This window comes from Melopsittacus undulatus, chromosome 8 (genome assembly GCF_012275295.1).
Source record: "Melopsittacus undulatus isolate bMelUnd1 chromosome 8, bMelUnd1.mat.Z, whole genome shotgun sequence".
Classification (NCBI taxonomy): Eukaryota; Metazoa; Chordata; class Aves; order Psittaciformes; family Psittaculidae; genus Melopsittacus; species Melopsittacus undulatus.
The window spans coordinates 54,532,921-54,552,269 of NC_047534.1; the positions used below are offsets into that span (position 1 = coordinate 54,532,921).

At 42.9% G+C, this 19,349-nt stretch overlaps 1 protein-coding gene across 2 annotated transcripts; it reads left to right on the forward strand.

Annotated features, from left to right (window-relative positions):
* The first annotated feature begins 474 nt into the window (after window positions 1–474).
* On the forward strand, window positions 475–19,096 carry MYL1 (myosin light chain 1). 2 transcript variants are annotated; one of them, XM_005144174.2, is made up of 7 exons: window positions 475–732; window positions 11,769–11,796; window positions 14,943–15,086; window positions 16,677–16,850; window positions 17,350–17,427; window positions 17,907–17,959; window positions 18,791–19,096. In XM_005144174.2, exons 1-6 carry the CDS (start codon window positions 613–615, stop codon window positions 17,933–17,935), a joined length of 573 nt encoding a protein of 190 aa, XP_005144231.1. In that variant the 5' UTR covers window positions 475–612; the 3' UTR covers window positions 17,936–17,959; window positions 18,791–19,096. The 2 variants fall into 2 exon arrangements, with proteins under 2 accessions (XP_005144231.1, XP_005144232.1); XM_005144175.2 differs by lacking the exons at window positions 475–732; window positions 11,769–11,796; window positions 18,791–19,096 and adding exons at window positions 10,663–10,712; window positions 11,496–11,520.
* Window positions 19,097–19,349: the final 253 nt, after the last annotated feature.

Genomic DNA, 19,349 nt, shown 5'->3' on the forward strand with positions numbered 1-19,349 from the left:
GAGGGTGGAAATTGATGATCTTCCCAGGCGTGAAAGTCAAAATTCCTACTTGAAACTGAATCCTCCTGCAGCACTACAGAGGCATGGGGGGAAAGGGGAGGGAAGGGAAGAAAGAAGATTTATTACTTAAGCAGAACTGAAATTCTGATGAGAAAAAGGACTGTTCAATCCGTGCCTGAATATCAACAGCAGATCCAAAACTGGGTTTGTCGTACTGCCCTCTCCCTTGCCTGCATTAAAATAATTATATACATATATATATACACACATACACACAGGGGAGGTGGTTGGAGTTTTTAAAGAGGGGGAAAAAAGCCACTGGAGTCCCTTGATCTTATGAAGCCCTGAACTCTTACATTCCATTTATAGCTCGAGCTGGAATGACATCCCCCTTGATTAGCAAGCTGTCCAATCCAGCTGGATGTGTCAGGACTGTACGAGGCACTAAGTGAAATATATATATGCCCTTATAGAGTTTAACACATTGGGTCCACCTCCAGGGCACAGGCTGTAGCTCATTCTGACCACTGCTCCTCTCCCAGGGATCACTTTTAAGGGTTTTGCAAGGGTTTTTTTGGGGGCACCTTTACTTTCAAGTTTAAGCAACACAAAATGGCACCAAAGAAGGACGTAAAGAAGCCAGCAGCAGCCCCAGCACCAGCACCCGCGCCAGCACCAGCACCCGCACCAGCAGCACCCAAAGAACCCGCAATCGACCTCAAGAGCATCAAGGTAAATGGATGAAAGTGTGCTGATCATGGAGCCAAAGCCCTTCCAAAGGGGAAAGCTAGCAGAGTCCCAGCTAACAGAGACCTGCAGTGAAACATTGTGTGTGGTTGGTTCCGGTTTGGGGAGTGCAGTGAAATGAATGAGTAACCTCAGTGGATGGAGTTGTTGACCTGCCTGAGCTTTTGATTGTATTAGTAGCTGATGGGTGTAAGGCATGACGCATGATTTAACACAAGAGGGAAACCTGATGATTTCCCAAGTATTTTGGAGCGTGGCCCTTAGAACCTTTTATCAAATCACTATCAGTCTGACCTGGTTGGTAAAACTAAATATAAAAGAAAATGAAAACCAGCAACAACATCCCCATTCTCTCTTTCCTTCCCCCCAGAAAAGGTGCATGAGGACAGGAAGGGGTTATTGAAACTTGAAGCACAATGTTTTCCCATAACGCTGTACTAAAACCAAGCCTTGTTGTGCAGTTTGCCCTCAAATTCCCTCTCACATTTTTGCTAGCACCTGCTGACCCTTTGGTCATGTGTTTTGAGGTCAGCACAGCTTATCTTTAAAAGCAGAAAGAAAACAGATTTAAGAAGAGGGAACCATTCAATGAATTAGGAGTTTTGCCTATTTTCATTTGCATTGTACAACAAACATTGGTTGGTCGAGGCCATGAGTTAGAAACCATGAATGGAAGTGATTTCCTCTCACCTTCAGAGATTTGCTCAGAATTTGTCATTTGCTGCAAACTGAAAGCAACAAAGAGGAAGAGTCTTTTGGAGATTGCCCTCTGACTGCACTTTCATTTGATCTCATGGCATCTCATGGCTTCACATGCCAACCTACATCTCTGGTTGTTGCCTTGACCCTTTGAAGAAAACTCCTCCATGTTGGGCAATTCTTTACTTGGGAAAGAGAAGCAGGAAGTTAAATGGTTAAAGAAATGAAGTCAGACCAGTTTCTCTGGGTAGGACTATAAATAGCTATTCTCCACCTACCTACCAAGCTGATTGGTCTTGGGACCTATCTGCTGAACTCTACATAAGGAATCATGCCTATTAAGGGGAAAAGAAGGAGTACAAAGATTCCTAATAGGACATGCTCATTTTCATCTCATGATGAATTCTGTTTCAGGTATCTTAATACAGGTAGTCCCAGGATTATGACCCATTTAATGAGATTTCTTGACGTTTACTTTAATTTTCACAATCAGTAGTCAGTGTTTCTCTGGAATAGTCTGTAGCTTCCCATTAGACAGAAGCTGAACCTTGCTGGCAAAGTAAAACAAGTGCAAGAGGGGGCAAAAAAAGACACTCTGAAACACTTTGGGTGATCATAGTAAAGGCTATATAAAAAGCCCACTGGTTTCTTAGAATACTGTCTGAAAAATCAGATCAGACCTCACATTTCACTCATCTCCAGAAATGAAAGGGAAGCTAGATTTCCTACTAAATAATTTAATGGGATTTTACAGCTTTCTATGGCCATTTCATTAGAAGAAAATAGAATTTTCAACTCCAGTGATCCTACCTAATCTATCTTTACATAAATAGGCTTAATAGCACATTACCAGCTAAACAAATGGCTGGCTGCAGCCTGAGACATCTCTGTTCACTCCTTTACCCAGACAGCTCTCTATAATGGCAGGAAATGTACCCTGGTAGCACAGGTGTGTCATAGTCAGACTGCTAAGGGAAGATAGCCTCCCTGAAGTCTCTTTCTTTTGAAAGCTAATATCAGACAAAATATTTCCCTCTTTGAATGGGAGGGAGGGAGGGGACTGGGCTTGTAAGGGAAAAATCACCTTTTAATACTACTGGCAGCACATAAGCATTATTATTCCTATCTGTGAATAAGTGAAGATAAGTTCAAGGACAAATTGGACAGGGCTTGGAGCAACCTGTTCCAATGCAAGGTGTCCCTGCTCATGGCAGGGGGTTTGGAACTGGATGAGCTTTAAGGTCCCTTTCAACCCAGACCATTCTGTGGCATGAGCAGCATGATGGAGGTTACAGTACTACTCTGCAATGCAGTGGGTGGCACAGCCTCCTGCCTCACATATTTATCACTACCAGATCTCTTTCTATAAGTATCTCCTCGACTCTTCATCATGCCCTTACCAGGCAAGAAGCAGGGTGCCTCAGAGCTGCTGCAGGAGTGAATGGACTTCCCTTTTTCAGACGGGGACTCTACCCAACCATGCAGCTATGGCTGCAAGGTGATGCACAAACCCACATCCCCTCTATTCCTGATCCTCCTCTCACCTGAGACCCCACAATGGTCAAGGGCTGCCCAGGCAGACTGTGGCACCTCCAGTGATGGGCTCTTTGAGAGGCATGACGAGCAAACATGGTGCTTTCCACCTTGCCTTGGAGCAGGGCAGGGAATGGACAACCTCCCAGAGTCCCAACCAGCCAGCCTGTGTTATCCTTTTTCACTCTTTGGGAGTTCAGGCAGTGAAGGGAAACAATGTTTTCTTGTAAGCCATTTCCTGGGAGATGTGGCAGAGCCTTAGCCCAGTCCCGTAATTAGCATTAATTAAACCTTCTGTTCAAGCACCAAAGCCTCAGCATGAGAAAAGGCCCAGCACCACCTCCAGCAAAGCTGGAGCCAGGGAGTACTCAAAGCTAAGCTTTTGATTGAGATTCAGTGAATGATCCTGTCCTGCGGCTCTTTGTGCTGATTTACCAGGTGTGGAGCCAGAGCCTCCAGCACTTTGAACAAGGGCATCAAGAAGCTCCCCTCCACTCTGCAAGGGAATTAGCCATGCCAGAGCTTGCTACTGATGAGAGGTGTCTGGGAATGCCAGGCTGCAGTATCAGGATGATCTGGGGAGTCACACAGGAGGAAAACACACAGAAAGGCTTTGTTAGCTTTTATAAGGAGACATCCAACCCCCTTTTAACTGTCACAGCTGGAGCAGGTAAGGGTAGAGCTGCCTAATAAGGGTTTTACATTTGGCAGTGCCCCTCATTTTGAATTAGCGGAGATCATAATACTCTCCAAAATAAACAAGAAGGTGGTTTACAAACAGGGGTAGTCATTCTTTCAATGGTACCCCTCCATCTTCAGGGAATCTGGTTTTGGGGGCCTTCCGAGGTGCACACTTTGAAAGTTTGGTGCCTTTTTCTTTTCTCTCTTAAGAAGTCTCAGGCTGTGTTCTTGCAAATACAGGCACCCCAAATTGCCTGTCACCAGCAGAAGCTGTGACAGGTCTTTCACCTTCTTCTGTTATTTTTTACCCCACTTTAAATTAACCCAATTAAAGCAAATAGTTGCTAATTTGCTCATACTGATAGCAGCTGGTGTGGGATTTTCTATTTTTGAGCACCATCTATTGACTATAAAACTGAGTAACAGGAAGACTTAAGGATTGAAATCTGTAAACTCAGCCCTTTCTCAGCTCACTTTAGACCACAACAACCACAGGAAGAGAGGCAAGGCAGGGTGGAAGAATTTGGGCTTAAATGGAGATGTAAGGACCCTTTTCTCCCCACTCAGGAAATAACATAAAACTCAATCTGCTTTGCACAAACCTTTCTAGACCAAACTTACATCTTCAGTTTTCCTTATTACAAGCATGGCCTGGATTTAAGCAATAGATACAAAGATTAAAGATTAAATCATAACTGAGATGCAAAGAACAGGGTAATGGATGTGTCTGAGCATTACTACTAGGAACCAACTACAACTGAAAGCAAAATGACTGTACTGTTCCTTTTCTTAACTACAGAATTCTGGGGGTTCTCTTAAAACTGTAGCCACAGACATTCCCAAAAAATAGCTTATCTGCTTTAACTTCCTTCTCCCACATAAAGCTGAGAAGAAACATTGAGTTGATGAACAGCATTACTATGGGTCTGTGTCTGCAATAATGGGGATGAGATGTCTCATGCTTGGTTTTCCAACTGAGGCAGTAGGAAATGGATAAATTTCATATTGCCCAAATTGGTTTAACTCTGTCCCTATCACTAACATGTTAAGTGTGGGGGTTTTTTTAATGGTAAATCTAAGGGCCTTTCCCAGCACACACAACCTATCCTTGGACTGAGCCCAGGCTCCTAGCACTGTGATGTTTTGGTGCTGGAGATGTTAAGTGTAGTGCTCCTAGGCTTCTGCTTTGCACGTGGTGCTCTGAATATGTGGTGCCACACCAGGCCCTCTACTTCAGCCTTGACACAAGGCTTCCCATGCTGGTGTTCACCAAACTGGAATGCCGTGACTCCAATCATGCCATGCCCTATTGCAGATAAGCTACCTACATCTTTAGGGGGAAAATAATTAAAAGCTATCAACTAGTAAAGACTTGCAAAGACCTTGTGTAACTGTGTGATGCATGCTGAAGCCTGCCCGCATGGAAGCAAACAAGTGTGATTATTTGGTTTTAAATACAGAGCTCTTAAGGCAGTAGAAAGTGTTGCACCAAGTGTCCTTAATTCTTATGACATTCACTACTCAAGTAGGTCATCTCTGAACAGACATTGCATTGGATATAACCAGAGAGAGAAACTCACTAAAATGCACTGACAGAAACCTTCTGGGCTGGAGGGCAAGCAGGGCTGCAAATGTCAGCTGGAGCACTTGCAGCTGCAAGACACTATTGTACTGCAGACAAACTCCATGTGAAGCTGTGGTGTCAGAAGAGGCATGGTAACAGCAGCTTTGCTCAGAGTGCTAAGGGCTTTCTTAGGAACTGGCAGGTTTCCCCCTGAACTTTTTGGCTCAGACCTTCAGATTATGCCTGATCTAGCTCCAGCAATGACTCCAAAAGGATTCTCTAGGACTGATATACCCACTGCACAATGTTACCAGTGCCAAGTGCTCTTTCAGGTAGGAAGGGGACAAGGGCAAACATGACTTAGCCTTAAGAAATGTAAAGGTGCCTATCTGATGCCATCCAGTCCAGCTTCCTGCTACTGCTTTGATGACTGAGGTACAACACCATTCAGGGTTCAACTCAGAGCACAGCACCCCAGCCAAGCCCTTGCCCCCATGGATCTCACTACTGATAACAGACCCACGCTGGTGGCAGTTGTTAAATCACTGCATGGGCATGGCATGAAGGTATCCCAGGACAAACAACTCGGACATCAGACTCAGCAACATACCAAGACATCCCTTCAGGTACTGCTGAAAACAGAAGGAAAAGCAAACTGAACAGCCACCACTTAGTTTTCCTGACAAGGTTTCCAGAACTTTGCCTCCTTTTCTTCCTAAACAAGGAATCCTTCAATTTATATATATGTTACTATATATATGTCCATACATATAGGAGACACTTTATATCTACTAACCTGAAAAATCATTTGGAAATTAATTGTTCGCAAGATCCATTCTTGGTAATTCACAGCTTTGGCAGCATTTTAAAATGCTATCTATAGGCTTTGGAGAGTCTGGGGAGCAACATACTTTGGCAAAAGAGGGGAATTTAAAGCAATTTAGAGAGTTAACATTTCAAGAGCTCGCAGAGTAATTTCAAGTGTTAACAGCAGTTGTGTGGCAGAACCTTTCTCCTATCAACTAATACATCAAAACAACCCCCCAATATATCTAAAACACTGTTTTAAGCCCCCTTGGAGCACAGAGAGATTGTAACAGATAGTAACAAGATATCCAAGTTCATCTTACAGACGGCAAGAAGGTGACTTAATTTAGCCAATGACAAGTAAAGAAAGAAGTTGTCTGTAAGGAGATATGAAACAACCAATCTGGAAACTCGCCCCACGTCACTGAGGCTTTATTACATCTTATACCCACTGCCAAAAAGCACTTCACCGGGCTGATTTGCCACATAGCACTTAAATGTCAAGTAGCAGTAGTCTAAATACTGTCAGTACTCCAACACTGCCGCTGGGAGGCACGTTAAAACAACAAATCCCCTGGAGAGCAGGGCTCCAGAGCCTCGGGTTTCCTCTCACCGATACACATTGATACAAATCAAAACAATACTAAACAAGCCTTTAAAAACAGACAAACGGGAAAGTTACACACAGAATGTTTAGGGGAAAAAGGTCAAATTCATCTGAAGTTAAGTCCATTAAACTCAAAGAGGTTTTGAACTCTTCTTCCAAACCATATGGTACCACACACACCCAATTTTCTCCTATATTAAAGGTAGTTGGTTTTATTCTTTCTTCAACTGAGGCAGCTCTGTTCTCAAAACAGAGTTTCTCAAGGGCATATCTGCTCCTAATATTTCTCTGCTTCATAAAAGACATGTGGCTAAATCCAACAGGCTGTCAATTCTCACTTAAATGGGAAGTAGCCTCTGTTAGATCTGTGGCATCTATCACAAGAGCTATCAAACTGGGGTGAGGGACAGGGGAATCATAGCCTGCTTTGCAGAGGGGTTTGAAAGCTGTGTAATCCTGCACTCAGTGATGTCTACTAGAAAAGATATGCAGCTGTATTAATCAAGGAGCAGGCACTAATGGTGAGTAGGTATCACATGAACTGCTGTAGGCACAATCCTACCTTATCTACAGCCAAAAATAGAGAAATCCCACCAGTCCTGACCAGAAAGCTAAATATACAGTGAGTATCCTGGGGGACTCTTAGATTTTCCCCTCTCTGATTTTCCAAGGCATCTGATATGTTCTTGGTCTCTTCTACAGAGAGAGTACTTTGAAATACCTGGTGACTCTCTAATAAAATGCTAAGATGATTCCCTTTTTTCTATTCACCCAAAGGGTAACAAGGGGAGGGAGCAGCTGAATGCTTTAACTCCCAGCAGCATCTTTTCCCAAGGCTTTTCATCCTGGCTGGACACCTATACATTTACAGGGAGCACAAAGTGATTGTCACTCAGCAGGGCTGTATTAGTCTCATAGATGAATAGGTGAGCACATCACCATGCTGCAAGGATCAGGGCCCTAAGGCCCATGAACCAGTGATTTGTTGGGAAATTAGGAATTTTGGTAATAATATGGAAATAAAGATGTATGTAGATTGGGTCTTCTTCTTAGCTGTCAATAGAGAGTTGCATACAACCCTACTCACCCCACCCTATATAACTGAGACCTGGCCAAAATGTTTCTATCAAGCAACAAGATGACTAGAAGGTGGTCACATATACAGGTAAAAGCCTTATTCTTACAACACAACAACAAAAAGCCTTAATCACAAAACTCCCAACCCAAACACACACCCCTTTGGTGGTAACTTTCTGGATAATAACTTTGCCCATAAACAAGCCCATAAGTCGCGTTAGAGAACTGCAGGTCGTTGTGGTCTTTCCACATCTTGTGGTTCCTTCAACCTTTCATTATTCCTCTGGGAAAGGTGCATTCTTTTTTGATAAAGCCAAACTCCCTAAACTTTCAACATCTTCCCCAAAGCCCCAAGATGCATTCTCTGATAAAGCAGAGGCCATTGCCAGGATTAAAACAGAATAATTCTATCTTTTGAAGCTCATGAGAGCTTCTCAGAGAATCAGAAATCCTACCTTGAGTTTCTTTTAAGGCTAAAATATTTTCTATACCATGGCCTTACTCAAAGCAAGTAGCATTTTCAGCACCCAACAGACTCTATTGGCTTAAAGGAAGGTGGTTCTTAATTCAAGTGAATGCAACATGCCCATGTTAGAATATTTCTCCCCAGCAAAACTCTTGTGAGGTTTTATTCAGAATCAGTTATAAAAGGCTCATGTGGTGTGCTAGTAAATTCTGAGCCAAAATCTCACAGTTTGCATGTGGACTTCTCTCAATCTATACATATTTGATAGCCCATTCAAGCCACATGGCTAATCCAGGTATCAGTTTTCTATGCCCAAGCCAAACACACCCAAACTATTTTCTGCTTGGCATCTGAAGTCCTCTGGGACAAGTTTTGCTGTAGCCAACCATGAAGATTACCCAGAAGGAAGAAAAAACATTGAAGAAAACTGTTCTAAGTTTTCCTTATTTTTTTTACATATATATATTTAGTTTAAATCCTGTTTTCAGGGGAACATTTCCCAGCAGCAACACTGGGGAGCAAGAGCCTGAGGGCAGGAGGAAAATTCCACTAAAGGCAACACAGTGAACTGACCCAGACAACATTTCAGCTCTGCCAAAGTCTTTAGAAGGCTCTTCTATTAATGCAGTGGGACTGATGGCCAAGATCCATATTAGCTTTCTCACTGAATTCCAGCCAGCATTAACCAGGTGGTCTGCACTGTGTTAACCTATGTTAGCCAATTCAGACAAAAGCATCAACCCCCTTTTCTATACAACCACACCTGGTCATGACTAAGCTTTGTTCTCAAGACGTACCTGGTCCCACAAGTTAATAGATTACAAGCAGCAGAAAACACAAGAGTGCACTTTGGCAGTGGAGCAGTTTTCCCTATTCAGCATATTTTCTAACTATTTCTCAAAAATGCAACTAAATCTGTTAGTTCAGAACGTTTTCCAGTTAAAATTCTGAGCTTTGAGAGCTCTTGGCAGTTGTATCTTTAGCTTTTAAAAGAGCAGGTAGGAAGTTTAGGTCTCAAATCCAGCTAAATATTTTGACTTTGATTGTTCAGTTTAAAAACAACCAAACCAGTGCTTGGGTTTGATTCTTGCTCTCAGAGCCCTCAATATACTGCAAAGAGGCATTTACAAGCATTATGCTTATCTTCAGGGTAATGAAGCAAGCTACAGGACAAAATGTCCCTCACTAATTTCATTTTGTCATTAGAAAATCCAGAGCAGGGAATGCTCAACAAAAGAAATCAACAGAATTTAGAGAGGGGATTTCAGTTTTCAACAGGGAGCGTGTTGTTGTCACACAACCATTCCAACCCCAGCTCCACGACATGCTTGACCCAGCTGAGGTGACAGGGAAAGGAAGCAGTTTGGAGTAAGGTTTTCAAAGCTATTTACAATGTCTCACAGCATCAATTCAGAGATTTGACCTTGGCCTTGGAGGATGCTACATGGTGGGACTAGGTCTTTGCTACCAAAGAAAGTGCAACCTCTACCTCCTGGAACACCATTTATAGTTCTACCATGGCCCCTTCACTCTGCAATTCCCCGTCCCATCATAAATAGTAATCCTCCCACTTCACAAAGCTTTTGTGGGTCTCAGTTGCTATCACAGTTTCTCCCTTGCCTCCACATCACAAAAGCCTCAGCAATACCTACTCTCACCACACCAGTGAGCTCTGAAGCTCTGGCATGCTGGTGCCTTGCCTAACCTCAGCCCTAGAAGAAGTGTCCTAGGGAGCACAGGCTCCCTCAGCACTCTGCAGAGTACCTCTACACATCAGCTGCTATCCTCTGGCAACAGCTGGGTCCAAAACTGGCTAAATTCTGCCTTAAAAACCATTCAAGCTTTGGCAAACAGGACAATGTAATGAGTGCAGATGAAAAGCTTCACAGCTGGACACCACCTCCATCAACAGGTTAATCTGCTCAACGCCAACAACTGGATCACACTGAGCAGACAAGCAGCAGCAGCACTCATCTAACTCTGAGCACCGCATTAACATCTAAGGGCTTGATCAAAGCTCAACAAAGGTATGAGGGCCATCCAGCTGCATCTAATACAACCTGCAAGCCATGTGTAAAAAAACAGTCAGCTGGACAAGCACATGGCATCTCTCACTTTCTACTCTCCTTGCTCTCTGACTTTATAGCTTATTGGAGAAATAAGAGTCCTTCCCTAGAAGGAAGTCTTGGTAGGTTTGGACAAGGAATATCTCCTCTTGACAGTATGGATCCAGAAACTGCTGACCTGAATCAAACTTACTGCTTGCTACTCCCTGCCCCTCTCCAGCCTCCTAAAAATAGCCATCATCAGATGTCCATCAAGACATGGAGCCTTCTGTCACTTTGCCCTAAGAAAGCTAAAGAACTCGCCAAGGGGAGGGACTGCTTCCTTCTGACACCTAATCCAGGCAATGCCGTCAGCACCACTGGATAAATAAGGGGAAGAAAGGCCAGGAAAGGAGGACCACTCTCGAGACCTCTCAGCTAATCCCTCCTGCCCGTCTGCTGCTCTGCTTTTCCAACTCAACCATGGTGGGTCCACTGGAAAGCTAATGGTTAGCAGCGAGCCAGTGTATTTTACCTAAGTAAATCAGGCTTTTTGCTCAAGGTAGCTCTGGGGAGGGGAAGGAAAGACCAGAAGACAGCTTAGGTGTGCTTGGTTTTCCTCCTTAAACTTAAAGTGTTATGCAAGGTTCTCCAGTTAGTCTCAGATTCTGCACCAGGCAATGGTAACTGTGCAGCTCCTATAGCTTCAGACAGGAGGGTTACAATTTGCTGCTGCTGTCTGCTAGACATTTTAGCTTAGTTCTGAGATCAGATGCAACCTGCTAAAGTGGCAAAGGAACAGAGTAATATTTAATATAAGAAAATGTGATTTTTAGTACTTTATGTAACAATTTACTGCCAAAAAGTAGTCTGAAACACAAACTTCAAATAGGTTGGTTTAATTGCTATGTTCATGTAAAAAACCCAAGCTGCTTGTTAAGCAATATTGCTTCAAATAGTCTTAATGAAATGGGTCTATGATAAAATAGTAAAGGACCTGATTAGTGACTTCTTTGTTAGCTAAGAGACTTTAGACTGTTGCTGCTTCTAGCCACAACTCTGGCTTGCCCTGGGATGCAGATTTTAATGGAATCTTTAAAGACAGACCTGGTGATGCATTTTTACAAGGGAAGTTGCTGGCTTAGATTGCTATGGCCTCATTATGGCAAGACAGGTGTGAGCACTCAACTGCTCTGTGCTCTTTGCTTTCTCTCAGTGCATTTTCAGCAGTACTAGTTCTCTTTTCTCTCTTTTTCTTCCCAACTGCAGTCCTTCACTCCTGACCAAATTAACGGTAAGTGAAATAACAGTTAAACTTTAACATGGGGCAGGAGGGGGTATATAACGGCCACCAAATGATAAATATTCACTAGCCTTAACAGCTCTGTTGCTATCTGCATTACTTCTGCGCATCTGACAGACCCATTTTTGCTGTTTTGGAAGATGACTCATGGATTGAGCTGGATGCTTTAGGAAACAAACAGGTTCTCCCCCAGCCCCCCCCTCCTAAGCTATTTTTTGTGATTGATTTCCTTCCAACAGATCGAGTTCTCCAAGGAGCAACAGGATGGTAAGTTGCGAGAGAGCTGATGTGTTTTATATGTACGTGGGTTCAGAGAGGAGCTATAAGCTCAGGAGCTCAACCTTTATGAAGGGATGAGCTAGGTCTTCAACTGCTATAAATCACCACACTCCCGACTTCAGAGGAGCAGTGCTGACTTACGCTGAACAAGAATGTGACTGTAGATTTACATATAATTTATCTAGGTGCTTAGATGCTGCCTAAGCTGAGAAGTTTATGCCATGTTACCAGCTCTACCTACTAAACATTTTCCAGTTGTGCTCCTGTACTGGCCATTAACAAGGATGCTGAAAACAAGTCTTGCATTTGGAAGTCATAGCGGGAATAGGCAGATGAAGGACAGGAGGAGGGATTGGGCTGAAAACGTAACTTAGCTGCAATGACACTGCAATTTTACATGAACAGAAGATGCAAGAGGCCTGTATGTCACTTTTACCAGAAGGTGCTGTGGATTGGAGGAACAAGGGCTGCTTCACTGTTAATACATTCACGACACATGGGAATAGCTAGCAAATAAGTGACTTATGTAAACTGTTACTTACGAATGCGGTGTGGGTATGCTGCAGTTCTTGAGCATCTTGCTATATTCTCTGCTTCACCAGCAAGTTACAAATTGGTTTTTAAATCTGCTAGAAAGAGATTGAGAATTCTGGCATGAACAAAAATCCCCACTGAAGCTCTGGAATTCTATGTTGGAGTGTTTCAAATATTCCAAGAGATGCATTTAGGCTACATTAAATACTACAGGTTTTAAAGAAACATCAAAAATTCAGTAGCAAATATAGTAAACTTCTCACTGTGAACAAAGTTCTTAGAAAGGAAGATACAGAGATTTACTAGAAATCCAGAGGGAGTGGAATAGCTAGAAGCAGGTCTTAAGGGAGAGACCTAAACTTCTTGAACACCAGCCTGCTCTGGGTTACACCATCAAAGCAATAAATGACAGGTATAATGCAGTGAGACTGGAAATGTTTCTCTTCCTGCAGTCTGAACACTCCTGATCACAAAAAAGAGATCATTTGGACTCTTCCTCACTTTTTAATTCCAAAACTTTTACCAAGGATTTGGGAGAGTTTATGGGAAAATGTCATCAACTCCAAGCTGCTGGCATTTGTAACAAAGAAAAAGGCTTTGTTCAGCTTCCCTACACATTTCAGGTCATCCAGTTGCTGTAATGCTGTGGTAACTGATCCAAGCAAAAGAGCAATTAAAGCTACTTGAGAGGCAGAATTTCCCAGGAAAAGGGATGTCCCACCCTCCATGCCTATTTTCATCCACACAGGCTGATGCACCAGCAGCTGGGTGGTACCCTCCTCAGAGAGGGATTTGAAACATGCTTATTCCAGCAGAGTATAAACTAGGAATATATATATATATATATATACACATATATACACACCACCCAAAACTGAAAAGATAAACCCCACAGCAAAGATAACTCAGTGAAATGCATGTCTGAGGCACAAAAACAAAATCAGGCCTTTTCTCCCAGTGTTCAGAACCCAGTGAAGATAAAACTTTATAGGATTTACAAACAAGAGAAACTCTCCTGATGGCTTTGCTAATAGCAAACTGGCACTGTTTTATACCTCAGTCTGGCTAAATGTCATTAATGCATCGAATGAAAGATGGGGTCATATGGTATAAATCACTATAGCTCTATCGACCTCAGCTGCTAAAGCAGGCGGTGATATTAAGCTGATATATTGTAAGGAGAAGCTCCATACAGGTCCAGAAGGCCTTGATTTCATACCCTGCAATAAAAGCTGTAAGGGGAGAGGGTTCACAGTAAAGGGTTATAGGTCTCTCACATCAGACAGTAAGGATTAGTTTCAGATGTATTAGATTACAGCCTAGCAGGCCAACATTGTATATCAGCAGCTTTACTGGGTGCCAGCAACTCCCCCACTAAGGCAGCAGGTATATGGATAGCTAAAGCAAGAACCTAAATACCTCTGCATCACCTGTCCCCAGCACAAGATGAATGAAGACATGATTTGAAATGTGGTTTATTGCTTCTAAACATGCCCCAAGGAAGAAAGAACATTCCACCTGCGCGAGCTGTGAGATACAAAGCCTATCTAGCTGCTGGGAGCACATCATGACCACAGTAAAGACATTTCACTTGGTTTATTTGGAGCTAAAACACAGCATCATCAGATACTGCAGTGCAGAAAAGATCAACAGCAGTCTTGAGATGCTCTTGATATATGAGGCTCAAGGATGCTTTTTCAGCTGGACCCTGGACTTTTGCCCCCCCATGCACATTTCTTTATTCATTGCAACAAATATAGTAGGATGATTAACATGGAGCTTTGCAACAGAAGATGAAGACTGGCAATGCAATGAGGCAACCGCCTGGACTGATTCTTGTAGTAGAAATGCATGTAACTCAATTTCTTGGTCAGCAGCAAGAGGGAAATAAGTGAGGGCTGATCACTTGGCAGCACTGAATGAAGCAAAGTGTCAAAGTGTACACACTGGAAATGCACTCAAATAAGGCACCACACAAGTATTACCACTGGAAAAGCCGGATATTTGTGCATCTGTAAGAAGCAGGGATGGACTGCAAAGAGCAGAGAAGAGAGGGAATAAACATAGGCAGAAATGCAATTGTAAGTCAACTTCAAAGGAAAACAAAAGTAGAAGCATTTGAAATCCATGTTCTTGTTTCCCATTAGCACTGCGTAGTTGAAATACTGGGACTGCAGGCAGGACCCATTGAAACAGCCAGATGTTTTGCACTGCAAGGTGCTTTGACAGAAGAATCCCAGTCTTTGCTGAGGTACCTTCTGCTGCTGTGTCATGCAGAGACACCTGCCTTTGAATGGCAGTGTCTGCAGAAAGCTTATCTTGCTCCATGCTTGAAATAACCACGGGGTCAATCAGAAAGCTATTGATAGCTATTAGAGCCAGGAAAGCCATGAAATGTAGATATAAAAGTTTAAAAATAGTGAAACCAAAATGTCAGAGGGGAGGAGTTTTTCTTGGGGCTGTGGGCCAAAGGTTCCCCTGGTTAACTCTCCTGGAGCTGATGGAGCAGTGCCAGGAGACAGCAGGCTCACATCTTTGTCAATACAACTTGTCAATAGGGAGCTGCCTGGCTCACTTTAACCGTTGCTCTTCCCTTGCAGAATTCAAGGAGGCCTTCCTCCTCTTTGACAGGACTGGTGATGCCAAGATCACCCTCAGCCAGGTTGGTGATATCATCCGGGCACTGGGGCAGAACCCCACAAATGCAGAAATCAACAAGATCCTGGGCAACCCCAGCAAAGAGGGTAAGTACCCTATAGTCTCTCCCGAGCCCTTCCTGAGGCTGGGAAACTGTCATTAGGCAACATCAGCAGGAGGGAGGACATCTTTTGCTCAGAAAGGGAGTGGAAATTCTCTAGTTTCTTTTGAAGAGGATGAAATCCATGCTCCCGAGGAGAAAAACCTCCTTCAGATGTACAGAAGTCCCTGTAGGGACCATTTTTGGTGCCAACCTGACATAGGTACAACACAGTCCATTTATGCCCTAGACCTTGCTAAGTCCATTTCCAATAGCTGATACTCTTCAGATGCTTCTAGTGCAGGATCTTCTGCATGAGCCAAGACATGCCCTGGGACTGGAAACCCATCCATAAATTTCTGCTGGCTGAGGTGGTCTGCTCAAAGCTCACAAAAACTAAGGCATGTTGAGGCATATGTTGGCCATTTATATAGCAGTCATTTTCCATTTCCTTTTCTCCCCTCTTCTTGATAAAAGAAATGGTAAAAATTCCAGTTGCCTCCTAACAAGGACTTAGCACAAGTGATCCCTGATTTCAGTCATGCTGAACTACACTAAGAAGGCTAGATTATATCTATATATCTAGAGATTATAACCCTCAGGCCTAGTAAAGGCAGCTCTGAATAACAATTCAGAAGGGCTGAGTTAAGCATTAGCACAAGCAGGAAGCACTGAGCAGAGGACTAACACAGAGGTGACACCATGACAACACTTTAGGTGACTCCAGCAGTAACTGCCAGTGATTTTGATGTAGCTGAGGAGCAAAACGGTTCCTGTAACAACTGTATATTCAAAAATCTCTTGCATATTTCCCCCTGTTATATTCCATTGCTGCCCAGATGAAGGCTGATCTTTGCAAAGATCCAGGAGAAAGAAAATAAAAAGAGAAAAATAAAGATTCTTTTATTTGACAGCCTTGCTCCAATAAAAAGCCTTTGGGGAAGGCCTCACCATGGACAACTCCTGGCTCATAAGAACAAAGGGGTTAGATGCACCGAGCTGGCAAGTTGTTAAACCTCCACGCTGAACATGTCAGTAGCAAATCTGGACACCACCCCCACTGGACATTCATAATTTCAATTAGTTTATGTTAATAGTCTCTGTTCTTATGCTAATATGCTAATAGTCTCTATTCTCTTATGCTAATAGTCTCTGTTACAGCATCCAAGAGGCCCTGAAGAGGTCACTAACATGCCAGCAACCTCAGGGACTCATCTCAATTGTCCACCCCACTCTCCACTTTTTCCCCACTGTTTGGGCTTAAGATTTCTGGTTTATTGTATTCTGTAGTTCCCCCATTCCTAAAATCCTTTCAAAGATCAACTCAGCCAGCTAGTTTCATTTCGGAAAGAGAAATACAATGTGCATGTAAGCATATAAAGTTACACAAGAAGAGCACTGGAGCAAGTAGGTGAAAAATCAGATGGATGTGAAAACTAACTCCCATAAGAGAGAATGCAGGTTTTGCAAAGGAACTGCCAAACCCCCAGGCAAAGAGTAAAGGACAGAAAGAGGTGTGCAAATGAGGTGGGAGGCAAATATGCCAAAAGAACACACGGAAGTGTCTAGCATGTAGCAACGGGTGCTTTCTTTCCAGAGATGAATGCCAAGAAAATCACTTTTGAGGAGTTCCTGCCCATGTTGCAAGCAGCTGCTAACAACAAGGAGCAGGGTACCTATGAAGACTTCGTTGAAGGTCTGCGTGTCTTCGACAAGGAAGGCAATGGCACAGTCATGGGGGCTGAACTCCGTCACGTACTGGCTACTCTAGGTAAGGGATTATCTTCTCTACAAGCACTTTAAAAACTGCTTCTGACAGATGGCATGAGAGGGAGGAAGGATGTTCTAACCAGTTTGGAGAGGTAGGAGGCGACAAAGCCAAACAAAACTGGGTTTCCTAACTGGTAACCCACAAAACACAAAACTCAGTAGAAAGCCCAAAGGAAAAGGCTTAGTTTCTTATAAATTCAGAGGAGGTATTGAGTGCTCATTATATAAAGAATAGGGAGAAAAGGCTGTATACCTCAGGGACATAACACACATGGACAAAGGTAGAGGACTTGCTGCATAATTTCTTTACTCAGTAGGAATAATTGGAATCCCTGTGTCTATATGCACATGTAAAACTGTAATTGAAAGTTAAAACTACCAACGCTCAGTTCATGTATAGGTCTTTTTGTTATTAACTCAGGAAATAAGGAAAGCCTTTGGAAAAGCTGTAGGTTTCAGTTGTCTGTGGAACAATTAACAGAGGTCTCTCAACTCTCCAGGTGAGAGGATGACAGAAGAGGAAGTAGATGAACTCATGAAAGGTCAGGAAGACTCCAACGGCTGCATCAACTACGAGGGTATGTGCAAGAGCTCAACACCCTCTCATCCTACATTTCTTCTTCCTCTCTCAGAGCTTCACTGCAGTTTGCTTTTAGCTTCTCACAACTACAGCTAAGTTAGGCTGAAAGGCTTATGTGTGGAAATGACTGTTGCAACATGCTTAGCCTGCAGTCACACCACTCGAATTAGATTCAGCCACAGAGAAGGCTACTTTGGACAACACCACATCTCTAAACTCTCTGACCTTCTGTAGAGCAGTTGCAGTGACTGGAACCAACCCTATAACTAATGCTTAGAAAAAGTGCTCTGTTCATCATAGATTTAGTCTTACCACACTTAAGCAGGAAGAGAATATATTTTTACAATAAACACTGCACTTAGAGCTTTCTATCGCATTGTTGGGACAAATGTGATCAGCAACATGTATTTCTAAGGTATTTTCCCAAATTAACATTTGCTGCTCCTTCTAACTAGCATATCTGTATTTTCCCCACAGCATTTGTAAAGCACATCTTGTCTGTCTAAGTGGACTTCCTCAGATGCCACACGGTATGTTCTTCTCATTTGCACACTTAACCTCCTCTGTTTGCTATGCTTAAAGCCTCCTACATGCCCACGGCCAAGTATAAGTTACAAAACCAGCATGACACCTTCTCCCCAATAGCCCAAATAGAATAAAATGAGACTGTTATCTAAGAGGAAAGAACACAGGAGTGCAGATCCCTGGGTCTTGCTCTGTAAGTGGTTGGAAACTGTGTTCAGTGGGTTTTTCAAACATACCCAAGCTATGAAAAGAAATGCTCAGTTTATTCACAAGCATGGAAATGCTCATGCTTAAATATCACCCTAGATCTTTTGAGCTGTGCAAACTGACAGCCTGAGATATTTATCCTATAAGCACCTTGAGTTTTTGTGGTTTGCTTGGTTTTCTAAAGGAAATCAAAGCAACACCTTCTGATAATGTTACAGAAATCTGTAACAAATTATGTAGCCTGAATACTTGTGTGAACTACTCAGAACAGCTCTTTGATGATCATCTGAAAAAGAGTATTTCAACAGGCATGATCAATAGCCAAAAGAGGGCTTCAAAAGTACCCAATCATTTAGCAGTTGTTCTACAAGTAGGAGGTAAAAACCACCTAAACAGAAACCCTCACACAACCTTGATATGCCGCTATTTTGTCCAAAGTAAAACCCAGCAGCTGTCTTTAAAATGTCTGTGTGATCTTATTTGACCTATTATTCCATCCCAAGAAAGATACATTACCAACTCTCGTATGAAGCAACAAACACCTCAAACCAGAAATCAAGGGCTCAGTTTGTCATTTTGCAAGTGTTTCTTCAGTCAACCTCAAGTCCAATTCTCCCATTCCTTCCCAGAACAAGCCAAACTCAGGAAGACCAGAAGGCACTCGAGATCTGCCTGAAATTCATGCTCAGTCCATCACCACCAACATGGAAACTGAATAGAACTGGATGGTATGTGCCTCCGACCCCACCAGTTTTACCTGTGCATCCATAGGTATCACCTCTGGGTCATATACTTTCATTTCAAAAACATGAACTTTCACCAAGGCAAACTGCCATCCAGGATCCATCCATCCCGAGCACCTCTTTCCATGTTGTTTGCATTGAAACAATGGAATCTTTTGGAAAAAATAAAGCATCAATAAATCCCTGTGGTCATTTTGTGGCTATAAAGTACCTTTTTTCCTCTAAAGCTGCTCAAATGCACCCAGGACCTGATTTGTTTTCTCTGTATATTGTATTTCACAAAATAAAGTTTTATCAAAAGAAAGATAAAAAGGAAAAGACAGACATCTCCAGGTCACTCTACTTAATGTGAATGAAAGTGTTTTCTTTGGGGACTGAGGAGTAATTTGGGAACTACCACCTCCATCAGCACTTAAAAGTTTTAGGAGAAGGAAACCTGGTAGCT

Coding starts and splice junctions, on each gene's coding strand:
- MYL1 (XM_005144174.2), top strand. CDS start 613: ATGGCACCAAAGAAGGACGTAAAGAAGCCAGCAGCAGCCCCAGCACCA. Junction 15,087..16,676: donor GGGCAACCCCAGCAAAGAGG/GTAAGTACCCTA, acceptor CTTTCTTTCCAG/AGATGAATGCCAAGAAAATC. Junction 16,851..17,349: donor TCACGTACTGGCTACTCTAG/GTAAGGGATTAT, acceptor TCAACTCTCCAG/GTGAGAGGATGACAGAAGAG.